The sequence below is a fragment of the Mus caroli genome, chromosome 12 (assembly GCF_900094665.2).
Source record: "Mus caroli chromosome 12, CAROLI_EIJ_v1.1, whole genome shotgun sequence".
NCBI classification, from domain to species: domain Eukaryota; kingdom Metazoa; phylum Chordata; class Mammalia; order Rodentia; family Muridae; genus Mus; species Mus caroli.
In genome coordinates, this window is record NC_034581.1 from 75,538,409 (window position 1) to 75,556,936 (window position 18,528).

The following is an 18,528-nucleotide window of genomic DNA, read 5'->3' on the forward strand; positions in this document are numbered from 1 at the left end:
GAGAGAGAGAGAGAGAGAGAGAGAGAGAGAGAGAGAGAGAGAGAGAGAGAGAGAGAGAAATTTCCACCCCAACCCCCCTTGGTAGTCAGTGATCCGATTTCTGTCTGTTTAGTTTGGCCTTTTTCAGAACGTCACAGAAATAGAATCATTTACTATGTAGATTTTGAGTCTGGCTTCTTTCACTTAGAATAATAATTCATTGGAAATTTGATGACCTAGGCCCTGACCCACACTCTATGTATATTGCTTTTATGGCTGACACGGGGTATGGGTTTTCAGGTACGTATGTGGTAGATATAAGTTGATACATGGAGTCATTTTAGATCTGGAAGTCTGCTGAGCCCCAAATCTTCCTCTGAGGTGGCACCTGGCAAAAGCGCCTTCTTTCTCTGGCTTCTACCAGTCACCTCTTGGCTCTGGATGGTCACAGTTGGAGTAGGGAAGCTATCTGGGTGGGTGAGGTGACCATTAAATTTCTCCCTTGGGGAGGGGGTGGTGGCGGGGTGACAAAGGTCAGGTCTCTTCTGGCTAAAACAACAGAAGTGGTTCCAGCTGTCCCACAGCTGGAGGGGTGTGTGCGTGTCTGCTTTCCCTCAGCAGTGTGAAAAGCCTTTTAGTGGGGGTGTGCTGTTGTCAGGCCTGTGGTGGAGGTGTGCTGAGGAAAAGCAGGCCAGCATGCTGCCCGCTTCCCTTTCCCTTTGACCTCCCTTATCTCCGCTCCCCCATCTCTACCATCCCGCTCTGAAGCTGCCGGCCAGGGCTGTCCTTTGCACCTGTGTAAATGCAGTGGTCATGGGGTCAGAGAAGGATGATGGACAGCTGGCTGAAGCAGGGATGTGGAGTTTAATGCGGATGATGGATCTGAGAGTGGGTGGGTGAGTGATGTTTTAATGGGAAACTGCTCTTTGTCTCAGTGATGCAGCCTAGGGTGGAAAGGCCAAGTTCTGACGTCACAGATGGTAAAGAGAGTGGCAACAGGAAATCTAGCCTTCGGTTGGAGAGGAAGGACTAGCAGCTGGACCTTACTGTGAGAATTTTGTTCCATGTGCATTTGATCCTATTCTCTTCTCTACCTACCCAACTTTGTGTTTCTTCTTCTTTTTTTAAGCCTTATGTCCAATTTGTGCTGCATATACATTCTTAGATGTGTGGATTTCCCGTGGAGTGTGGTCCATCTACCATGGACTACACTTGAAAAAAAAAAGACTAAATACCAAAACCAAACCAACCAACCAACCAAACAAACAAACAAACAAAAAAAAAACCCTGACTTCCTTTTCCAGTAACTCCTTAACTAGAGGTAGCCTTAACTTAGCTCTGTGCCCACCCGATTTCTCCATGCTGAGGTTTGGTCGGGCTTGAGTTTGCACAAGTCTTGTGCATATGGTCTCAACTGTAGGGAGTTAATATGAGCAGCCCCACTGCTGTGCCTAGAGAGCAGTTGCCTTGTAGTTGTCCACCACTTCTTGGTCTAGATTTTTTCCATCTCCTTTTTTTCAGTGATCCTGGAGCCTTGGGAGTGTGATTTAGATGTTCCAGTTAGGGTTGAACGTTCCCCGAAGCTTGGCTAATCAAGAGTCTCCATGTTAATTACCATCCACTACGAATAGAAGCTTCTCTGATGAGGGCTGAAATGGGTACAGCTTCCACAACAACCAGTTTAATACTGTCCATTTAGCAGAATAATAGTAGTCGATTCTCTAGGGCCTATGTGTTATCTAGACTCAGGTTCTTGGCCTGCTAATGTGGCCAGGCATGGATTTCATCTTGTACAGCAGGACCTAAATCCAAATAGAAAGTGTTTGGTGACTCTCATAATGTTCACGCTACTGTTACACTTGTGGGCATGTCTTATTATGCATCATTATTATTAAATGATATGCATTATTAAGTAGCAGTCATTATCGCAGTTTTCAGTGTTCCTATTTGGATAAGCCTGATGAGTATTTTGCTCCTCTGGTCGGGTACAGACCCTTTGCCGCCACCACAGGAAAGTTAGCCCTTTCTTAGTGACAAAGCTTCCAGGTGAGTACCAATTTGAGTTTGCCATTTTCTATGACTCTATGCAGTATCTTCAGCACTAGGACTTTGTTGCCAAGTTCTGGGAGATGGGCAATGGCAATAACCTATAACGTTTGGGGGTCTATGGGCCCTCACTTACTGTCAGCTCTAAAAGAGGCAACTCATTCATGGAACTAGGCTTCTAGTGGTTAGACTATGGTGTCTAGGGGGGTATTGTTGCCCTTTTATTGGTGACTTCATTTTAATTAGTGTTTTCTCTCTCTCTCTCTCTCTCTCTGTTTATATCTCTCTCATGTGTGTGTATGTATGTGTATGCAAGTGTATGTGTGTATACATATATATATATATATATGTATGTATATACACATACATATGTGTGTGTGTGTGTGTTTCCCTTTCTGTCTCTGGCATTTACTCCAAGAGGGCCATTTTCCCTTTTGATAGCACATATAGAGCCAGAAATGCTAAAATCTTGAGGGGAACTTCGAGGAAAACCCTGGTCTCTTAGGGAAGCTCTTTTTCCTTCTTAGAGCCTCCCTCTCCTCTCTGTCAATCGAGAGCTCAGAAATGCTCTTGCCCTTTGACCTGCCTCTGATACCCCCACACTGGGAGTGACACTGTGTGGTGAGAGAAGCTGGGCCACTAACATAAGGCCTGGAGGACTATACCACTGACTGGCTCAGTTCTCTTGTGTGTTGTTGAATTCCCACTCAGGCATTCAGCAGTGTGAGGCCCAGATCTTAGGTTCTGCTTGTGAGGAGCTTTCAACCTAGTGTGGAAGAAATTCGTAATTATGTTGGTCATCTAATCACAGTGTGAAAAGTAAGAAGGCAATATGGAGGCTCATCAGAGAAGGCCATTAGATGCCCAAGGCAGCAGTGTTTGTGCGGGTAGAGAGAACACGGGAGCGTGTGTGTGAGTGAAGGCATGTCTCAGGGAGGATACTCAACTGGTGCAGAGTCCTGAGGCAGGAAGGAGCAATCCAGCGGTGCTGTAATTGGGGTAGGTGCCTCACCGACCCAGCAGGCATATGGCAGGGTTGGTCACCTTCTCTTCTTCGGGAAGGTAAATGAGACCGTTTGCAGTTGCAGATAATTCACTGACTTGACAACATAGCCTCTGTGGAAAAATGCATTTAGTGCATCAAAAAACTGACTTAACAGGAATCTCTTTTATCATCTGGTCGTTGTTCTCAGTCAGATGCACGTGTACAGCAGCTGCCAGAGAAGCCAGAGTGCTAATGATGTTGGCTGTGCAATTGTCAGCTTTTCCACCTTGACATGTTCTCACCTCCGGCTCAGCAATCAGAGGTCTCTCAGGCTGCAGGCTGACTTGAGGGTGAGATGACTCACGTCTGGGACGGGGTAAAGACTTCCCTCAGGTCTATGTGAAGAGGGTGAGGACAGGCTCACAGAGCCTGACTTTCATGACCATCTAGTGACCACTGCCTTTGGTACAGGCACACTGTCTCAGCCACACTGGCACCTTCTCTTTAGTGACTTGGGAATTTTCCCTTTCCTTAATTTTGGGGAAAACTACCATTTTGGTATGAACTTCCTCACCTGGCACATGCTCTGTAAAAGAAAGGAAGGAAATGTCTGTATGTTTGAAAGCTTTAAGCTTCAGGTTAGACAAGAAGCACCTCTCTTCAGTCAGAGATAGAAAGGTAGTAGTATCTGCTTCCCCTCCCCCTCCATCCCTCCTCCCTTCCCCCTCCTCTTACTCCCCTCCTAGTCTTCTGCCACTTCTTCTTCTAGAAAGTATTTATTTGAGGTGTACAGTTCCGGAGGATTAGAGCCCACAACCATCATGATGGGGAACATGGCTACAGGCAGGCATGGCACTGGAATAGTTGCTGAGAGCTTACTACATCTGATCCATAAGCAAGACAAGAGAGAGAGGGGAAGAAGAAGAAGGAGGAGGAGGAGGAGGAGGAGGAGGAAGAGGAGGAGGAGGAGGAGGCAATTGGCATGCATGAAAGCCCTCTCTCATGACTCTCTTCCATCAAGGCCACACATGAAAAGATCTTTTTATCTATGACATATTTTAGGTAAGGCTTGGTGCTGGTCTGTTTATTCTTCAGGTTTGTATTGAGCAGCTGCTTTGGGTTAGACATTGTGTTGTGCCATACATATATAAAGAGAAATAGGCTACAGTCTTTTATAGATCTGTAAGCTGATAAATAAATGATAATGCAATTTATTGAGGGTTTTTGATAGATGATGAACACAGTACGGTAAAATCTACACGAGCACTAATGTTTACAATATGAAGGCATTTACTATTTAAAATGTCAATATATATATATATATATATATATATATATATATATATATATATTGACATTTTAAATGTGTACATATATAGTAGGAGGGAGTGTGCCTATGGAGATCAGAGAACAACTTGTGGAGTCTGTTCTTTCCTTCCATCATGTGGGTTCCAGAGATGGACACAGATCATCAGGCTTGGCAGCAGGCATCTGCTTAGCTCTCTTCCTAGTTCTGCCTTTGCTGCTTAGATGAGAACGTCATTGACAGTGTGGAAGTGGAACTTGATTGGAAGTGGACTCTGCTGTCAGATGAGTCACGATGGGTAAGAGAGTCCCAGCCAGTCCTCAGCTACTCTAGATACAGTCGGTCAGTGACACCACAGTGGATGTCCCAGCATCAGCCAAGCTCCCAGTCAAACTCAGTCAAGTTCACTACCTCTCCAGTTACTACTTGGAGCAAACGAGCCTCCCAGCTGAGCCCTGCGGGCCTGCAGAGTTATGAGAAGAAACAAATTGTTCAAAGCCATTAAGCTGAGAGTGTTTTGCTTTGTAACAATAGAGAAATGAAAAATGTTGCTAGCAAATGCTTAGAGCAGTGCCACATGTGAACTTACAGGGAAAAAGCATCGAATTAATTTCAATTTAGTCTATGACTTTTGAGGATGCTATTGCAAAAAGAAATGTCACTTGTCATCAGTAATGTAGATTCTGTTGTCCCAAACCCTCTGACCAGATTTAGTATGGCTTTGCTACCTTTTTAACACCTGAGAATAATTGAAAAGCATCCCTGTTATCAGATAAATACCTGCTTAGAAGTTTAGCTGGGATGTGAGGCTGGAGAGAGCTCAGTGGTTAAGAGTGCTTGCTGCTTTTCCAATAGAATCCAAGTTTGGTTCCCAAGACCTCCATTGGGAAACTTACAATTCTGTAACTCCATTGCTAGGTAAACTGATGCTCTCTTCTGACCCTCGAGGGTACCTGTGTATCTGCGAGAGTGCACACACACACACACACACACACACACACACACACACACACACACTCATGCCACAACAGTGACAAAATAATAAAATAGTAGGGGGAAGTAAAGGCTGGGAATTGTTTGAAAAGGAAAATGTTGAAGATCTCTCAGGTTGAGCCTTAGACTGGCTTTCTTGTATCCTACAGTGTTATTATGGAAACTTGGCAGCCATCGAAGCTGATACAGCTTGTGGCATAGGGGTGGTCTCTCTGGGTAGAAGCTGCAGCAGGGTCTTTGCTCTGCTGGAGCCATAAGGCAGGGAGCAGAGTATGTGTGTTACAGACGGAAGGGATTATTGGTTCAGCCTTGCTGTTTGTCTGCCCTCATCCTCCCCATGGCTGGCAGAGCCAGTCCCCGGCGGCGGCGGGCGAGCAGCTTTTCCGGCAGGGAGGGTGCTTTGTTTCTACGTAAGTCAAGTATCTGTCCCACTTTGCAAATGTGAGCACAACACAAAGTGTCTGGAATTATCTGGTCCCCAGGGAGAAGGGGTGGGAGAGACAGTTCCAGCTGCACAATTGTCCTGGCCCCCTTTGTTTGGCTTCTATATTATGCAATCATATTTAACACCATTTATTATTTTGCTTTTCTTGTCTTTTGGTTAGGAAGGAGGGTTTTGTTGTTGTTGCTGTTTGTAAAAAATGTAATTTTCATTCTTAAGGGAAACGGCTAAGTGTTTGAATCATTGGGGGAGGGGGAAATAATCGACCTTGCTGCCACCACCCAAATTTCCTGCCAATCATGGTTACTTCAATTCTTTTGAGTTTTGTCTGTGTGCTGTGAGAACTGATCATAAACAGGATTGATTAAATGATCTCTACCTTGTACCTACCGTGTGACCTGCAAGATGAGAGAAAAAAACCCTACCGTTGTCACTTCATTTGAACTATGGGATATTCTGACTATTGGCCCATAAGCATTAGACCAACCCACGTCCATTTCTAGAATGTAGACATTGTTCTTGAGATCTCTCTCTGCCTTAAGAGAGTCATTTAAGACTTCAGTGAGCCTTAGTCTGGCGCTAGGAAAACCTCCTTTGAGGGTGGGTACTTTTACGGCTGTGTCTGCTTAGGAGGCTAAAGCAGAGAAATGCAGAGCCAAGGCCAGACTGGGTGACATAGTGAGGCTCTGTCTCAGAAAAAGCAAACACAAACTCAGTGAAGGACCATTTTCCTTCTCCTGGCTTGGATACTTCATGGCTGGGCTATCTCGTATGGCAGCCTCTATCCAGACATTGTCATCTGAAATTAAACACAACTCAATATTCGGTCTCTTAGTTGCATTTGCTATATATCATGTGGCTAGCATGGGCACAGAACATTCCACTGTCAGGAAAAGCCATTTGGAACTGTGTGGTTCTGTAGTATTGCAAGCCTCCAGGATCGTACCCTCTCTTGGTGTCTCTGCTCACATGTTGTGTGGTAACTACTTGCCTGACATCTTATTGTAGAGTGGAAACCCATTGTGGGCAGGGTCTGTGTTGAGTGTCCCTCACTGGCTTCCTGAGCAGATGGAAGGATAGCCTCATTCTGAATGTTCGTGGATGCAGGATGATCTCTTCTGTGAGGGCAGAGTCACACTATTCAAGCCCCATTTAATACAACTTAGTCTGTGTTTTGAGTGCAATCACAAATACACATTGTTCCCGAAACACACACACACACACACACAACGAGGTCTATAGTTGATTGAAGATGGTCTTTAGCAACTGCCCTGTGCTGTCTCTGAAGTTTTTATAGCACCCTCGGGGCGAATAAATTTGAGACAGGCATCTTGTGGCCACCCTCCTGACACAGAGATCACTCCGTGGTCTGGAGGAGCTGGGGTTCTGAGGCTCTGTAACCTGCCTGTCTGCAGACAGAGTGCTCCCCTTGTCAGACTGGTCTCTGGCACAGTCACACTGAGTCTCTTTTGACTCAGAACAAGCCATTTCCAAACTGAATTTATGACCTGTAGTTCAATGCCATGATGACGTCTGTAGCTGTCTTCCTCTGTGAGCAGCAGAGCGGACAAGGCAACCTCTGCTGTTTTAAAAAAGAAACTTTGTCTCTCCTTTGGTGAGTTCTCTAAAAAAGAAAACCACACTGTTTAAATTTCAAAGATGAGCAAAAACTTACATATGACCGAGGTGATGTTGGCAAATGTGATCTTCACAATAACAGAAGGAAGGTTCACAACAACATAATAACACATGCTGTGTCAGTATTCTCAACTGTTGAGGACGGGAAAAACTCAGAGCCCGAAAACACAGGCAACTTCCTTAGACCCAACAGATCCATGACTTAAACAAACAAACAGACAGACAGACAGACAGACAGACAGACAGACAGACAGACAGACAGACAGACAAACAACAACAACAACAAACCAGCTCAAAGTCAGAAGCTAAAGAACCTCAGATCAGATAGCCCTACTCCTAAGAAACTTCTGTTAACACTGAGGAGCTCTGGGCCACCTCTGTGCACCTTTGTGCACTGTTTTGCCATGAGGAGGATAGAGGAAAGGACACAGCTAGAGCAAGACAGCGCATTGAAGAGAGAGCATCCCAGAAGCCTCCTTGGGTGATGCGAATCTGGGAGGGGAGGTTAGGCCTTTTGCTAGACATCTTGGTTCTGAGTTAATTTCATGCGAGAAGCACTACTCATGGCTACATTGGTTCCACAAATAGTCAAAGAGTCCAGCACTGTGCTAGATGCTCAGATATGTTTACATGTAGAGCAAGTTAAATCCTTCTTGTCTTGAAGCTCCAAGTTGGGTACCTTATTGCCAACCAAGTCACACATATAAATTCATCATCTCAGATGTTAAGAGCTAGAGAGGGGCTTCCTCTTTCCAGCCAGCACTGAGCAATGGGTATATCTCGGACAACTGGCACAAGTGCCACAAGACCAGGGGTAAGTGAAAACCATACCACAAGAATCAGAAGTATGAGCTGGGATGGCCAGCTGCCAACACTAAGATTGGCCCTCGCCGTAGACACACAGTCCTAGTTAGAGGAGGAAGTAAGAACTACCGTGCCCTGAGATTGGATGTGGGGAACTTTTCCTGGGCCTCTGAGTGTTGTACTCACAAAACAAGGATTACTGATGTTGTCTACAATGCATCCAGTAATGAGCTTGTCTGCACCAAGACCCAGGTGAAGAATGGCATTGTGTCTATTGACAGCACATCGTACTGACAGTGGTACGGGTCCCACCATGCACTGCCCCTGGGCCGCAAGAAGGGGGCCAAGCTGACTCCTGAGGAGGAAGAGATTTTAAACAAAAAAAAAAACTATCAAGGAAAAAAAATATGACGACGAAAAGAAAAAAGAATCAGCTCTTCTGGAGGAGCAGTTCTAGCAGGGCAAGCTTCTCGCCTGTATTGCCTCAAGACCGGGTCAGTGTGGCAGAGCAGACGGCTATGTGCTTGAAGGCAAGGGGCTGGAGTTCTATCTGTGGAAGATCAAAGCCCAGAAAGGCAAATACACCGTCATTCATAGCGTGTGTAATAAAAGTGTTCTGTAAGAAAAATAAAAAAAATAAAAATAAAAATAAAGAAAAGAAAGAGAAAAGAAAAGAGAAGAAAAAAAAATAGCTTGAGAGGAAGCCAGAGTTGTGAGAGAGTGGGATGGGCACTGTCTTTACCTGTGAGAGTCGGGGAAGCCTCCTGAAAAAGATGGTAGCAGCCCAAGCCCAGAGCAGGCTGGGAGCAGATGGCTTCAAACACTTCAGATGGGCAGAGGCAGTGGTAAACAAGCGGCACAGAAATGCTGTCACTGAGGCCCAGGGTCACATACGGCCATCCTGGAACACCCTTGACCTGTCCTAATGGCAGCTGGACACCTTTCAAGGGTTTTAGTCAGGGATCCAGGGCTGACGCTGGTATGCTGAGGTCGACTTGGAGGGTCGCAGTGCATGAGGGTTTATTGAAGGTATCTGAGAATTCTGGTCCTAAAGGATTCCGCTTGACTTATTGTTTCCCAAGCTGATTATCATCACTGCAAGTTTTGAAAACAGGAAAAAATTTTCTTACTCACTCAGCTTGTATTTTGCTAGAGAGCAATGGGCAGAACAGATAGATTTGGGGCTCAATGCTATTGATGTGGCGATAGGTTTGGGGTTCAATGCTATTACCTATTCCATAAAACTTCCCCCACAGAACTTAGAGACTGTTCTTTCTGGAGCTGAGCATTTGCAAGCAGCAGTTGTGGTAGCCATCCGTGTGTGGAGAGGGTGCACGGTTTGCAGGTTAAAGCTTTTGATTTTTCTCCCCATGGATTTAGGCTGTGAGGAGATCCTCACGCCACACAGCTCTGTGACAATGGTCCAGTCAGGGGTTCCGTCTCACAGGTTGCGTGTGGAGATTGACAGGATCCTACATTTGGACCATTTGGAGCATCTGTGGTCAGTAAACAGGACCTTACTATCTTTAGGATGCATGCGGGAGGCCTTCCTTGGTTAGACATCTATCAGGCTCCCTCATCTCTAGGGTTTTATAACTTCAGATCTATTTGAGATTTACTTACTAAGGGGAAGCCAAGACTATAAGTCATGGGTCTCTCCCTATATTTCTTGCAAAAATAACCTCTGTGTTATTTCACTTTTTCTTCTTCCTTCCCAACGTAGTTCCTAATAAGTGACCGTGACCCTCCGTGCAACCCACACTGTCCCAGGACTCAGCCCAAGCCCATCTGCGCCTCTGACGGCAGGTCCTACGAGTCCATGTGTGAGTACCAGAGAGCCAAGTGCCGAGACCCAGCCCTGGCCGTGGTCCATCGAGGTCGATGCAAAGGTGAGTGTGTGCGCTCAGGCGGGCAGAGGCTGCTGGGACTACAGCGCCCACACTGTGAAATCATCACTGGGGCTTGAATGCCTTTGCTCTGCTCTTCTGTCTCTCTCTGCCTCCCATCAGGGTGTGAGGGAAGGAAGAATGGTAAGGAACACTTCCCTGATCACACTGCCACCAGTGAGGAGCTGAGGGGCAGTGGCTTGTTTGCTTGTGGGTTTTTTTTTTTTTTTTTCTCAAAACAGACACACAGTACATTACTGCTGGCCCCGGGACAGGGATTCCAACCTGTTGGTTCACAGAAGTGTTTTGTTTGATCTGCTTTAAAGCACGCAAAGTATTTGAGATAACATTTAAAAACTGGGAATTCAACAATAACAAATCTGGCCTTTTGTTTCTCTCTTCCAAAATTGGCAGGTCTGGTACTGTCAGGTTTGTCAGTGCAAAACAGCGCACACAGTCAGCGCTGAGGAGTTCCAGCCACTACAATGAGCTTGCTTTCTGCTCTACTTCCAACCTTCCTCCTAACTTGAGAGCACTGCGTGTGCTGCCCCTCAGTCACTGTGTGTCTGCTTTCCTGAGTCCTGTAGAATTTTGACCTTGTGGCCTGGAGTGATCATAGGAAGTGCAGGAAGCCAGCAGGCTACCCCAGACATTTGATTTTCTCAAGAAAGCGCTAGTGTTGCTATGTTGCCCAGGCTGATGACAGGCCTGCCATCAGAGCCTTCCTTAGTCCTGACATTAAAGACATGCACCATCATGTTCTCCTTGCAGTTCCTGGATTTATTAGTTTTAGTAAAGCTTGGAGAAGTTAATGGGAATGGGACTTCCTTCCCCCATCCCATGAGTAAAGGGACATTTAGGCGAGAGAAAAGTAGAGCCTGGGCTAATAGGCTTCTCCTCTACTTCCCTAAGTGTTAAGAGGAAGGTAGCTCCAGCAGGTGTCTGTGGACACTGGCACCACGCTCTTCCCGCTGAACATGCAGGTGGCAGGCTGCCTTGCCCCAGCCAGGTACAGGGCTTTTCTCAGCGTTCCTGCCATGGGGCAGCCATTTTGACCCCTGGCTTCTGTGTGGAACCCAAGGGAAACATACAATGTACTCCTCCCCCTGTTTAGATGCTGGCCAGAGCAAGTGTCGCCTGGAGAGGGCTCAGGCCTTGGAACAGGCCAAGAAGCCTCAGGAGGCTGTGTTTGTCCCAGAGTGTGGCGAGGATGGTTCCTTCACACAGGTGAGGCTTCACATGGGCTTCTTGGGGCGCTCGCTGGGCTGAGGCAGAAGGGAGGTGTCCAGAGAGCACCAGGGTCATTTGGCACCTTCACTTTGTGGGAAATGGCTGGGTGAGTGTCTCTTTATCCCCTCTGCACTGCCTTTCCCCTTCTGGGCCCTCTATGTCACTCCCTGCCAACTGGCAGTGGGCCCTGACAAGATGCATGGGAGTCTGAGCCAGGAAACTGGCATGGCCGGGTCCCGGTCCTCCCTACTGGCTGTCTCTTCTGTCAAATGTGGGCTGATTATTTTCTCTCGTCCCTGCCAGTTTCCACAGGCAACTTCAGTATTCCCTTCTCTGTTTATTGCTACCCCTCCACAACCCCTCACCATGTACCTCCTTGAATGAAGAGGCACCCTTTTTGAACACCGAGCTCACCATGGCTTCTGGACTGTGTGTGTACATGTGCACATGCAGATGGGCACGGACTAAGATTTTAAATACCCTGTCAGTGGCTCACCTCTCCTGCTCAGTGTCCCAGCTATTGCTTTGTGTAATAGCGGGCTAGGCTACATCGGCACTGGCAGCCTTCCTGAAGCATAGTGGCAGTGGGACAGTAAGGTGCCTCTTCAAGGAAACTTCTAGACGGCTCCCTAAGGGCCCAGATGAGAGTTTTTTTGTGAGTCAGGACGTGTGGCAAATGCATGGAGATGTGGTGAGGAAAATAAGGACAGTTACAGGACATGGTAAGCTTAGCTTGGCTGGGGACTGTCCCTGTGCCTGGCCGCTTCCTCTAGGACCCTTCTATCAAGTACATACAGCATTCAGGGGGGGGGATCTACACTCTCAGAGATAGAAAAGGTTGCTTCAGGGTTTTAAAAGCTACTGTAATTCTTTTTTTTTTTTTTTTTTGGTTTTTCGAGACAGGGTTTCTCTGTATAGCCCTGGCTGTCCTGGAACTCACTCTGTAGACCAGGCTGGCCTCGAACTCAGAAATCCGCCTGCCTCTGTCTGCCTCCCAAGTGCTGGGATTAAAGGCGTGCGCCACCACTCCTGTAATTCTGTATCAGGGGATGTAGGGTGGCTGTCAGTCAGAGGGTTTTCAGATTTCCCTTCTGGTTGAGGGAGGGGGTTACTGATCTCAGACCAATACTATCTTAGGCAGTAACATAGAGGGGGTGGTTGGGCATAGGTTTGACTTTGATATTTTAAGTGTTTCTCTGTTGACTCAAAGATGTAACCAGGCTGGGGCGGGGAGCACAGGGAGAAAGTGACCTTGGCCATCAGCCCTGGGGGGAAGTGCTTGTTTTGACTTCCCCTTTAAAGCTTTGCATAGCCAAATAACCCTATTTTTGGAGAAATGCATGCACCATCATGACTTGGGATGAAGAGTTGGTTCAAGGCCAGGGCACCCCGAAGATCTCTGCGTTCTGCTGCTGTCTGACCTGGCAGACTCAAAGGGAGCTCGGAGCTGTGCACTAGGAAGATGCAGTCTAGAGCTGTGCTTGGTGCGCTGTGCCTGACTGGGGCCAACCTGCCTGGGCTTGAGGCCAACCCTCACGGGCAAGTCACCTAGCTTCCCAGCGTGCTTATCTGTTAAAAAAAAAAAGAGACGATTATCTTTATGATTGTTATGTTGTACACATGTGATAAATTACTATGACGTCATCAGCATTATATATGGCTCTTACGTTATGCGTGTCATATTACTATTATTAGTGGTTATTATTTCACTTCCCTTGTAAGACTGCGATGAGGATGAAATGGGCTAACACACGTGAAACACTTGGGACATACGCGTGTCGTGTAAGCATCTATCAGCATCATTATTGTGCGTCTCATCTCTACTGTGGGTCTCTACCTTAGATCTTTTCAAGCTTATAGATGGTACCACTTAAGAGTTGGGGGAGAGCACCCAAAGCCTTTGGTTGAAACTTTCCAAGCATGGAGAGTCATGAGCCCTCCGTCCTCATCAATTTTTAGGTTAGCTATTTATTCTAGTAAAACAGAATGGGGTGACCTTTGTCTATGTGTTTGAGCACCCACATCCTCAGAGGGGAAATCAGACCTTCCTGAGTTTTGTTTTGGGCTGAGACCTGTGGGAGAAAGGTGATGGGGAGGAGGGCAGAGCCGAAGGCAGCTGTTCTCTCTCTTCTGAAGGCTCGTGGAGTCCTGAGCATGTAGCTTATGAGCGTGGTTGACCTCTGCCCTCCTGACTCTGAAGTGTTAGCTGTCTCATGACAGACAGCCCTCTGGCCAGCTTTTGTTCTGGCAAGGCCAGGCCCAACCAGGTGGTGTTTGCTTAAGGAAGGGAACTTCCAGATTAGTCCAGGCTGACTTGCTAAATGAGAATGCCCGGGAGTGCAGGCTGTCAGCTATCCCTTGCTTGTGTGACAGGCTAAGCACTGCCATGTGTCCTCAGTGCAGGCTGGCTCAGCCCAGTGGGCAGTCAGACGGCCAGTCAGTAGATCATTCCAGCTCGAGTGGTTACATGGAAGCCCCCTTCCCCCCACCACTAAAGATGCTGCAATATCTTGAGGCTGCTGCTCTGAGTGTGATTCAGTCACTCCGAGGAGAGGCCAGAGTGCTGAGAGATAATGCCATCTCCTTCCCCATGGCCTGTTGTCACTCAGCCAGCTCTAAGACCAAAGCCCTGAGACAAGCTACATTGCTCTAATATTGTCTAGAACATTGGCATGGGTGCATCCTGGAGTTCGTAGCATGCCTTACTCCTGGGAATGACTACAGATGTTATTCTTCTGAAGAACAAGGAGAGAATGATGGGACTCTGTTGAGACAGCTTTATCTGGTGTGAGACACAGCTGGAGGCCACATGACTGAATTAGCTTTAAGGAGACTCACGTGGCTTCTTTCTTTGTTTCCCCTGTTCTCCTTCCTCAGTATACCCAACCTCAACTCACACAGGGGTGGGCGGGCGGGCGGGCAGGCAAGCAGGCAGCTCATCTTCCCTTACAGCAGGGATGCTGCATATGCCACCGTTTGAACTATCAGTACTTAGGATGGCCCCAGACTATTAAATCCAATTATGAGGCTCAGATCCAGACAGGTATTTTTGTTCATATGTGTTTGTGTGTGCAGGTACAAATGTGTGTATGGCTGTACATGCGTTTGTGTGCATGTGTGTGTGTGTGCAGGTACAAGTGTGTGTGTGGATGCATGTGTGTTTGTTTGCATGTGTGTGTGTGTATGTGCAGGTACATATGTGTATGTATGGTTGTACATTTGTTTGTGTGCATATGTGTGTGCAGACTAGAGGAAACCTTGGGTGTTGTCCTTTTGGAAACATTCACCTTGTTTTCTGAGGCAGTCTATCACTGGCTTGGAACTCACCAATTAGGGTAGTTTGGCTGGTCAGGGAGTCCTGGAGTCTGCTTGTCTCTCTGCCCCTCCAGCATGGGAATCACAAGAGTATGCCACTGCATCTAGCCTTTTTGCCTGGGTTCTGGGATTAAACTTAGGACCTCATGCTTGCAAGGTTGAAGCACTTTATTGAGCCATTTTAGGCACAGGGATTAGAGATTTTTAACTCTTCTCATCCCCCAGGGGTGATGTCAGTATTTGTTAAAAAACAAAACAAAACAAAAAAACAAACCTCAAACCTACTTTGTAAGGATGTCGTCTCTCTGGTTTCTTGAATACATCATTGGGATGTGAAGCTCAGTTCTTTGGGGACCTGGAATGGATTCAGCTGCTCCAGGCTTTGCCCTTTGCTTTAGTGTGGTCTATTTCTTCTCTGGATACCAGAGACATAATTCCCAATAGCTGTTCTGCCAAGGACTCTGCCAAGGGTTTGTCAGCTGCCCAAGATGTTTAGCTGAGATCTCAGCTGTGTTGACCGGAAGTTGAATGCTATGCTTGTGTACATGCAGCTACATGTGTGTATGTGCAGCTACATGTGTGTATGTGCAGCTACATGTGTGCATGTGCAGCTACATGTGTGTATGTGCAGCTACATGTATGTGTTTATGTGTAGCTACATGTGTGTATATGTAGCTACATGTGTGTATGTGCAGCTACATGTGTGCATGTGCAGCTACATGTGTGTATATGCAGCTACATGTATGTGTTTATGTGCAGCTACATGTATGTGTTTATGTGCAGCTACATGTGTGTATGTGTTGAATCATGAAGTGCTGGCAGGAGCTTGTCAAACGTGTATATCACTGGACAACATTGATGGTCACTGTTAAGCGTGCTGGAGCCAGCCAGAGTCTTAGACTCACGAGCCCTCACTAACCTTTTTGTAGGTAGGTTTTAATGCCTTTATATAAAGAAAAGCAGAGTTTCAGAGCAGTTTGAGGTGACTGAGCTAGAAGGAGGGGGTTTGACTCAAGCTGATTAACTTTGGGACTCATGTTTTTGTGCAGAAGTGGCCTTGGTGCATATGTGTTTCATTTTCACCCCCATTGTTATCCCAGAATTCCTTCTCTTGTTGCCCAATCAATCAAACACACACATAAAAAAAAACCCCTTTGATTATGGAAATTTTAAAAAAGTACAAAAGAGTAGACATAGTGGTATAATGAACCCCATGCGCCCATCACCACTCTCAACAATGATTGACGTGTGGCCAACTCTGTTTCATCTTTGCCCCATTTTCGTCTCCCATCCCAAACTGAGTTTCTTCAAAGCAAATGCCCAGACACAACATCTTTTTATCCCAGGCAGGCAGGCATTTTGAACTCCACTGTGTCCTGGGCTATGTATTGGTGGTTTCAATGAGAGATTAAAAAAATGTGAACCCTGCCTTATGCAGAAAAGATAGCACAAGACACACAACAAAGCAGTGGTGTAGAGATTGCATATGTGTAGCTGGAAATTCATATTTCAAAGGCCCATTTACCAGTGGATTGAATAGAGCTCAGGATGCATTTTTTTTCAGCAAGAAAACAAACACAGATTTAAAAAATTTATCATGAACACCTTAAGAGGAAAGCAAATGATACAAATTAGCTTTAATGACAAAGTACTGACCTTGTATATAGATATCTCTTTCAATTTAGAAGGGGGAAAAAAACCCCCATTAAGATGTGGTCAAGAGATACCAACAAGGAGGGCATAAGTAATAAGACAGTAGCCTCTGAGCAAGCCCAGGGAATGCAGCAAAGTGACACTTTGTCTGCATCATGTGCCAGGCCCTGGGTTCAGTCCCTAGTACCATCAAAGGAAAAAAGAATGACAACAGCCAATAAGTGAATATGAATATGAACGACGTAATCTCTACTCATTAAATTGTATAAATAAAAATGACGATGGAGAGGTTGAGGAGATGGCTCAGTGAGTGAGTGAAGCTCTTGCCTTGAAAGGATGAGAACCTGAATTTGTTCCCAAGAACCCACTTAAAAAGCTGGGTGTGGTGGCACGTTTTGAATCCCAGCCCTGAGGAGGGGGAGCTGGAGAGATCATTAAGGCTCCCTGGCTGGCCAGCCTAACCTACTCAGCAAGATTCTGGCCAATGAAGGTCCCTGTATCAAAAACAAGGCAGGAAGCATGTGTCTTAGGGTTTCTATTGCTGTGATGAAACACCATGACCGAAGCAACTTGGGGAGGAAAGGGTTTATTTGGCTTACACTTCCCCAAGTCACTGCTCATCATTGAAGGAAGTCAGGGAACTCAAACAGGGCAGGAACCTGGAGGAAGTAGTTGGTGCAGAAGCCTTGGAAGGGCACTGGCTTGCTCAGCCTACTTTCTTACAGAACCCAGGATCACCAGCCCAAGGAGGCACCACCTACAATATGCTGGGCCATACACCATCTTGACTAGGAAAATGCCCTATAGGCTTGCCTATAGCCCAGTCTTCCGGAGGAATTTTTTCTGTTGGGGCTTCCTCCTCTTAGATGTGTCAAGTTTAGCTTGTGTCATATTGATATAAAACTATTCTGTACAGCAACTGAGGAACAACACTGGCCTGACACATGCATCTATACCCAACATGAACATATGCACACACACACACACACACACACACACAAATGAAGATGTATCATTTTGCTTGTAACAATAGGAGAAGATGTTCAGGGTTGAATGGAGGGAAACGGCTTACCCTTGTGCTGCTATTGGGAAAGTCAACTGGCACCTGTTTTGTAATAGAAGACTTTTGCAATAGGGGTCAAAAGTCGTAAGTGGACTCACATTTAGTGCTTGCGATTTCACTTCTAGGAATTTATTCCAAGGAAATAATTTTATTTCTTAATAAAAAAAATCCCCAAGGAAATATTTTTAAATGTGTGAAAATGTTTAGTGACAAAGGATTTCCAATTTCGTCATAGCAAAAGGAAATTGGACCTGGCCTGACTATTTAATAACAGAGAATTGTCTAAACAGAGTATGGCAGAGCACATTGTGCAGCCACTGAAACATGTGTTAAAGAGGGTTACTCTACCCATGTGTATGTGCATGAATGTTAGGGTTTAACAAGTGATCATAAAGAAACATTTTAATGCTTTCCTAGAGAAATAACTTTAAGAAAACTTAACACTGTAAACTGATGAGAAAAATATATAGGACAGGGAGACAGAATGAAAGATCTCACTCGCCTCAAACAGGAACTGCTGTGTCTGTTATCCCTCCGGATCTTTTTGCATATGTAGTTATTAATCATTCATTAAGGCAAAGTCGTACAATGACACATGCTATTTTAAAAAACTGCTACATTTTTTTTCTTTCTTTTTTTCTTTCTTTCTTTCTTTCTTTCTTTCTTTCTTTCTTTCTTTCTTTCTTTCTTTCTTTCTTTCTTCTTTTTTTAAATAATTATTTATTTATTTTATGTATGTGAGTACACTGTCGCTGTCTTCAGACACACCAGAAGAGGGTATTGGATCCCATTACAGATGGTTGTGAGCCACCATGTGGTTGATGGGAATTGAACTCAGGCACTCTGGAAGAGCAACCAGTGCTCTTAACCATTGAGCCATCTCTCCAGACCTACATTTTATTTCTTTGTATAAAGGAATGAATTCCAGATAATTGGGAACAAGATTTTTAGGAGGCATGTACTGGACCAAAAGAAGGTGTAGTCTGTTTTAGTTTTTAAACATTTTTATTTGTTCTCTTGACAATTTCACACACAACACGTCTTGACTATATCGGCCTCAACTCCTTCCTCACACTCCCATTAGATCCTTCAACAATTACCAGTCTTACCTCATCCTGCTCTTCCTTCCTTCCTTCCTTCCTTCCTTCCTTCCTTCCTTCCTTCCTTCCTTCCTTCCTTCCTTCCTCC

At 45.8% G+C, this 18,528-nt stretch overlaps 1 protein-coding gene and 1 pseudogene across 2 annotated transcripts in view; both read left to right on the top strand.

Annotated features, from left to right (window-relative positions):
• Nucleotides 1-18,528, top strand: part of Smoc1 (SPARC related modular calcium binding 1) — a 157,257-nt gene that overhangs the window by 69,201 nt on the left and 69,528 nt on the right. For both annotated transcript variants that reach the window (XM_021179100.2, XM_021179101.1), the window contains exons 2-3: nucleotides 9,917-10,082; nucleotides 11,194-11,306. In XM_021179100.2, coding sequence (XP_021034759.1) covers nucleotides 9,917-10,082; nucleotides 11,194-11,306 — 279 coding nt within the window. The remainder of the gene's footprint in view (nucleotides 1-9,916; nucleotides 10,083-11,193; nucleotides 11,307-18,528) is intronic.
• LOC110307266 lies at nucleotides 793-9,494 on the top strand (annotated as a pseudogene).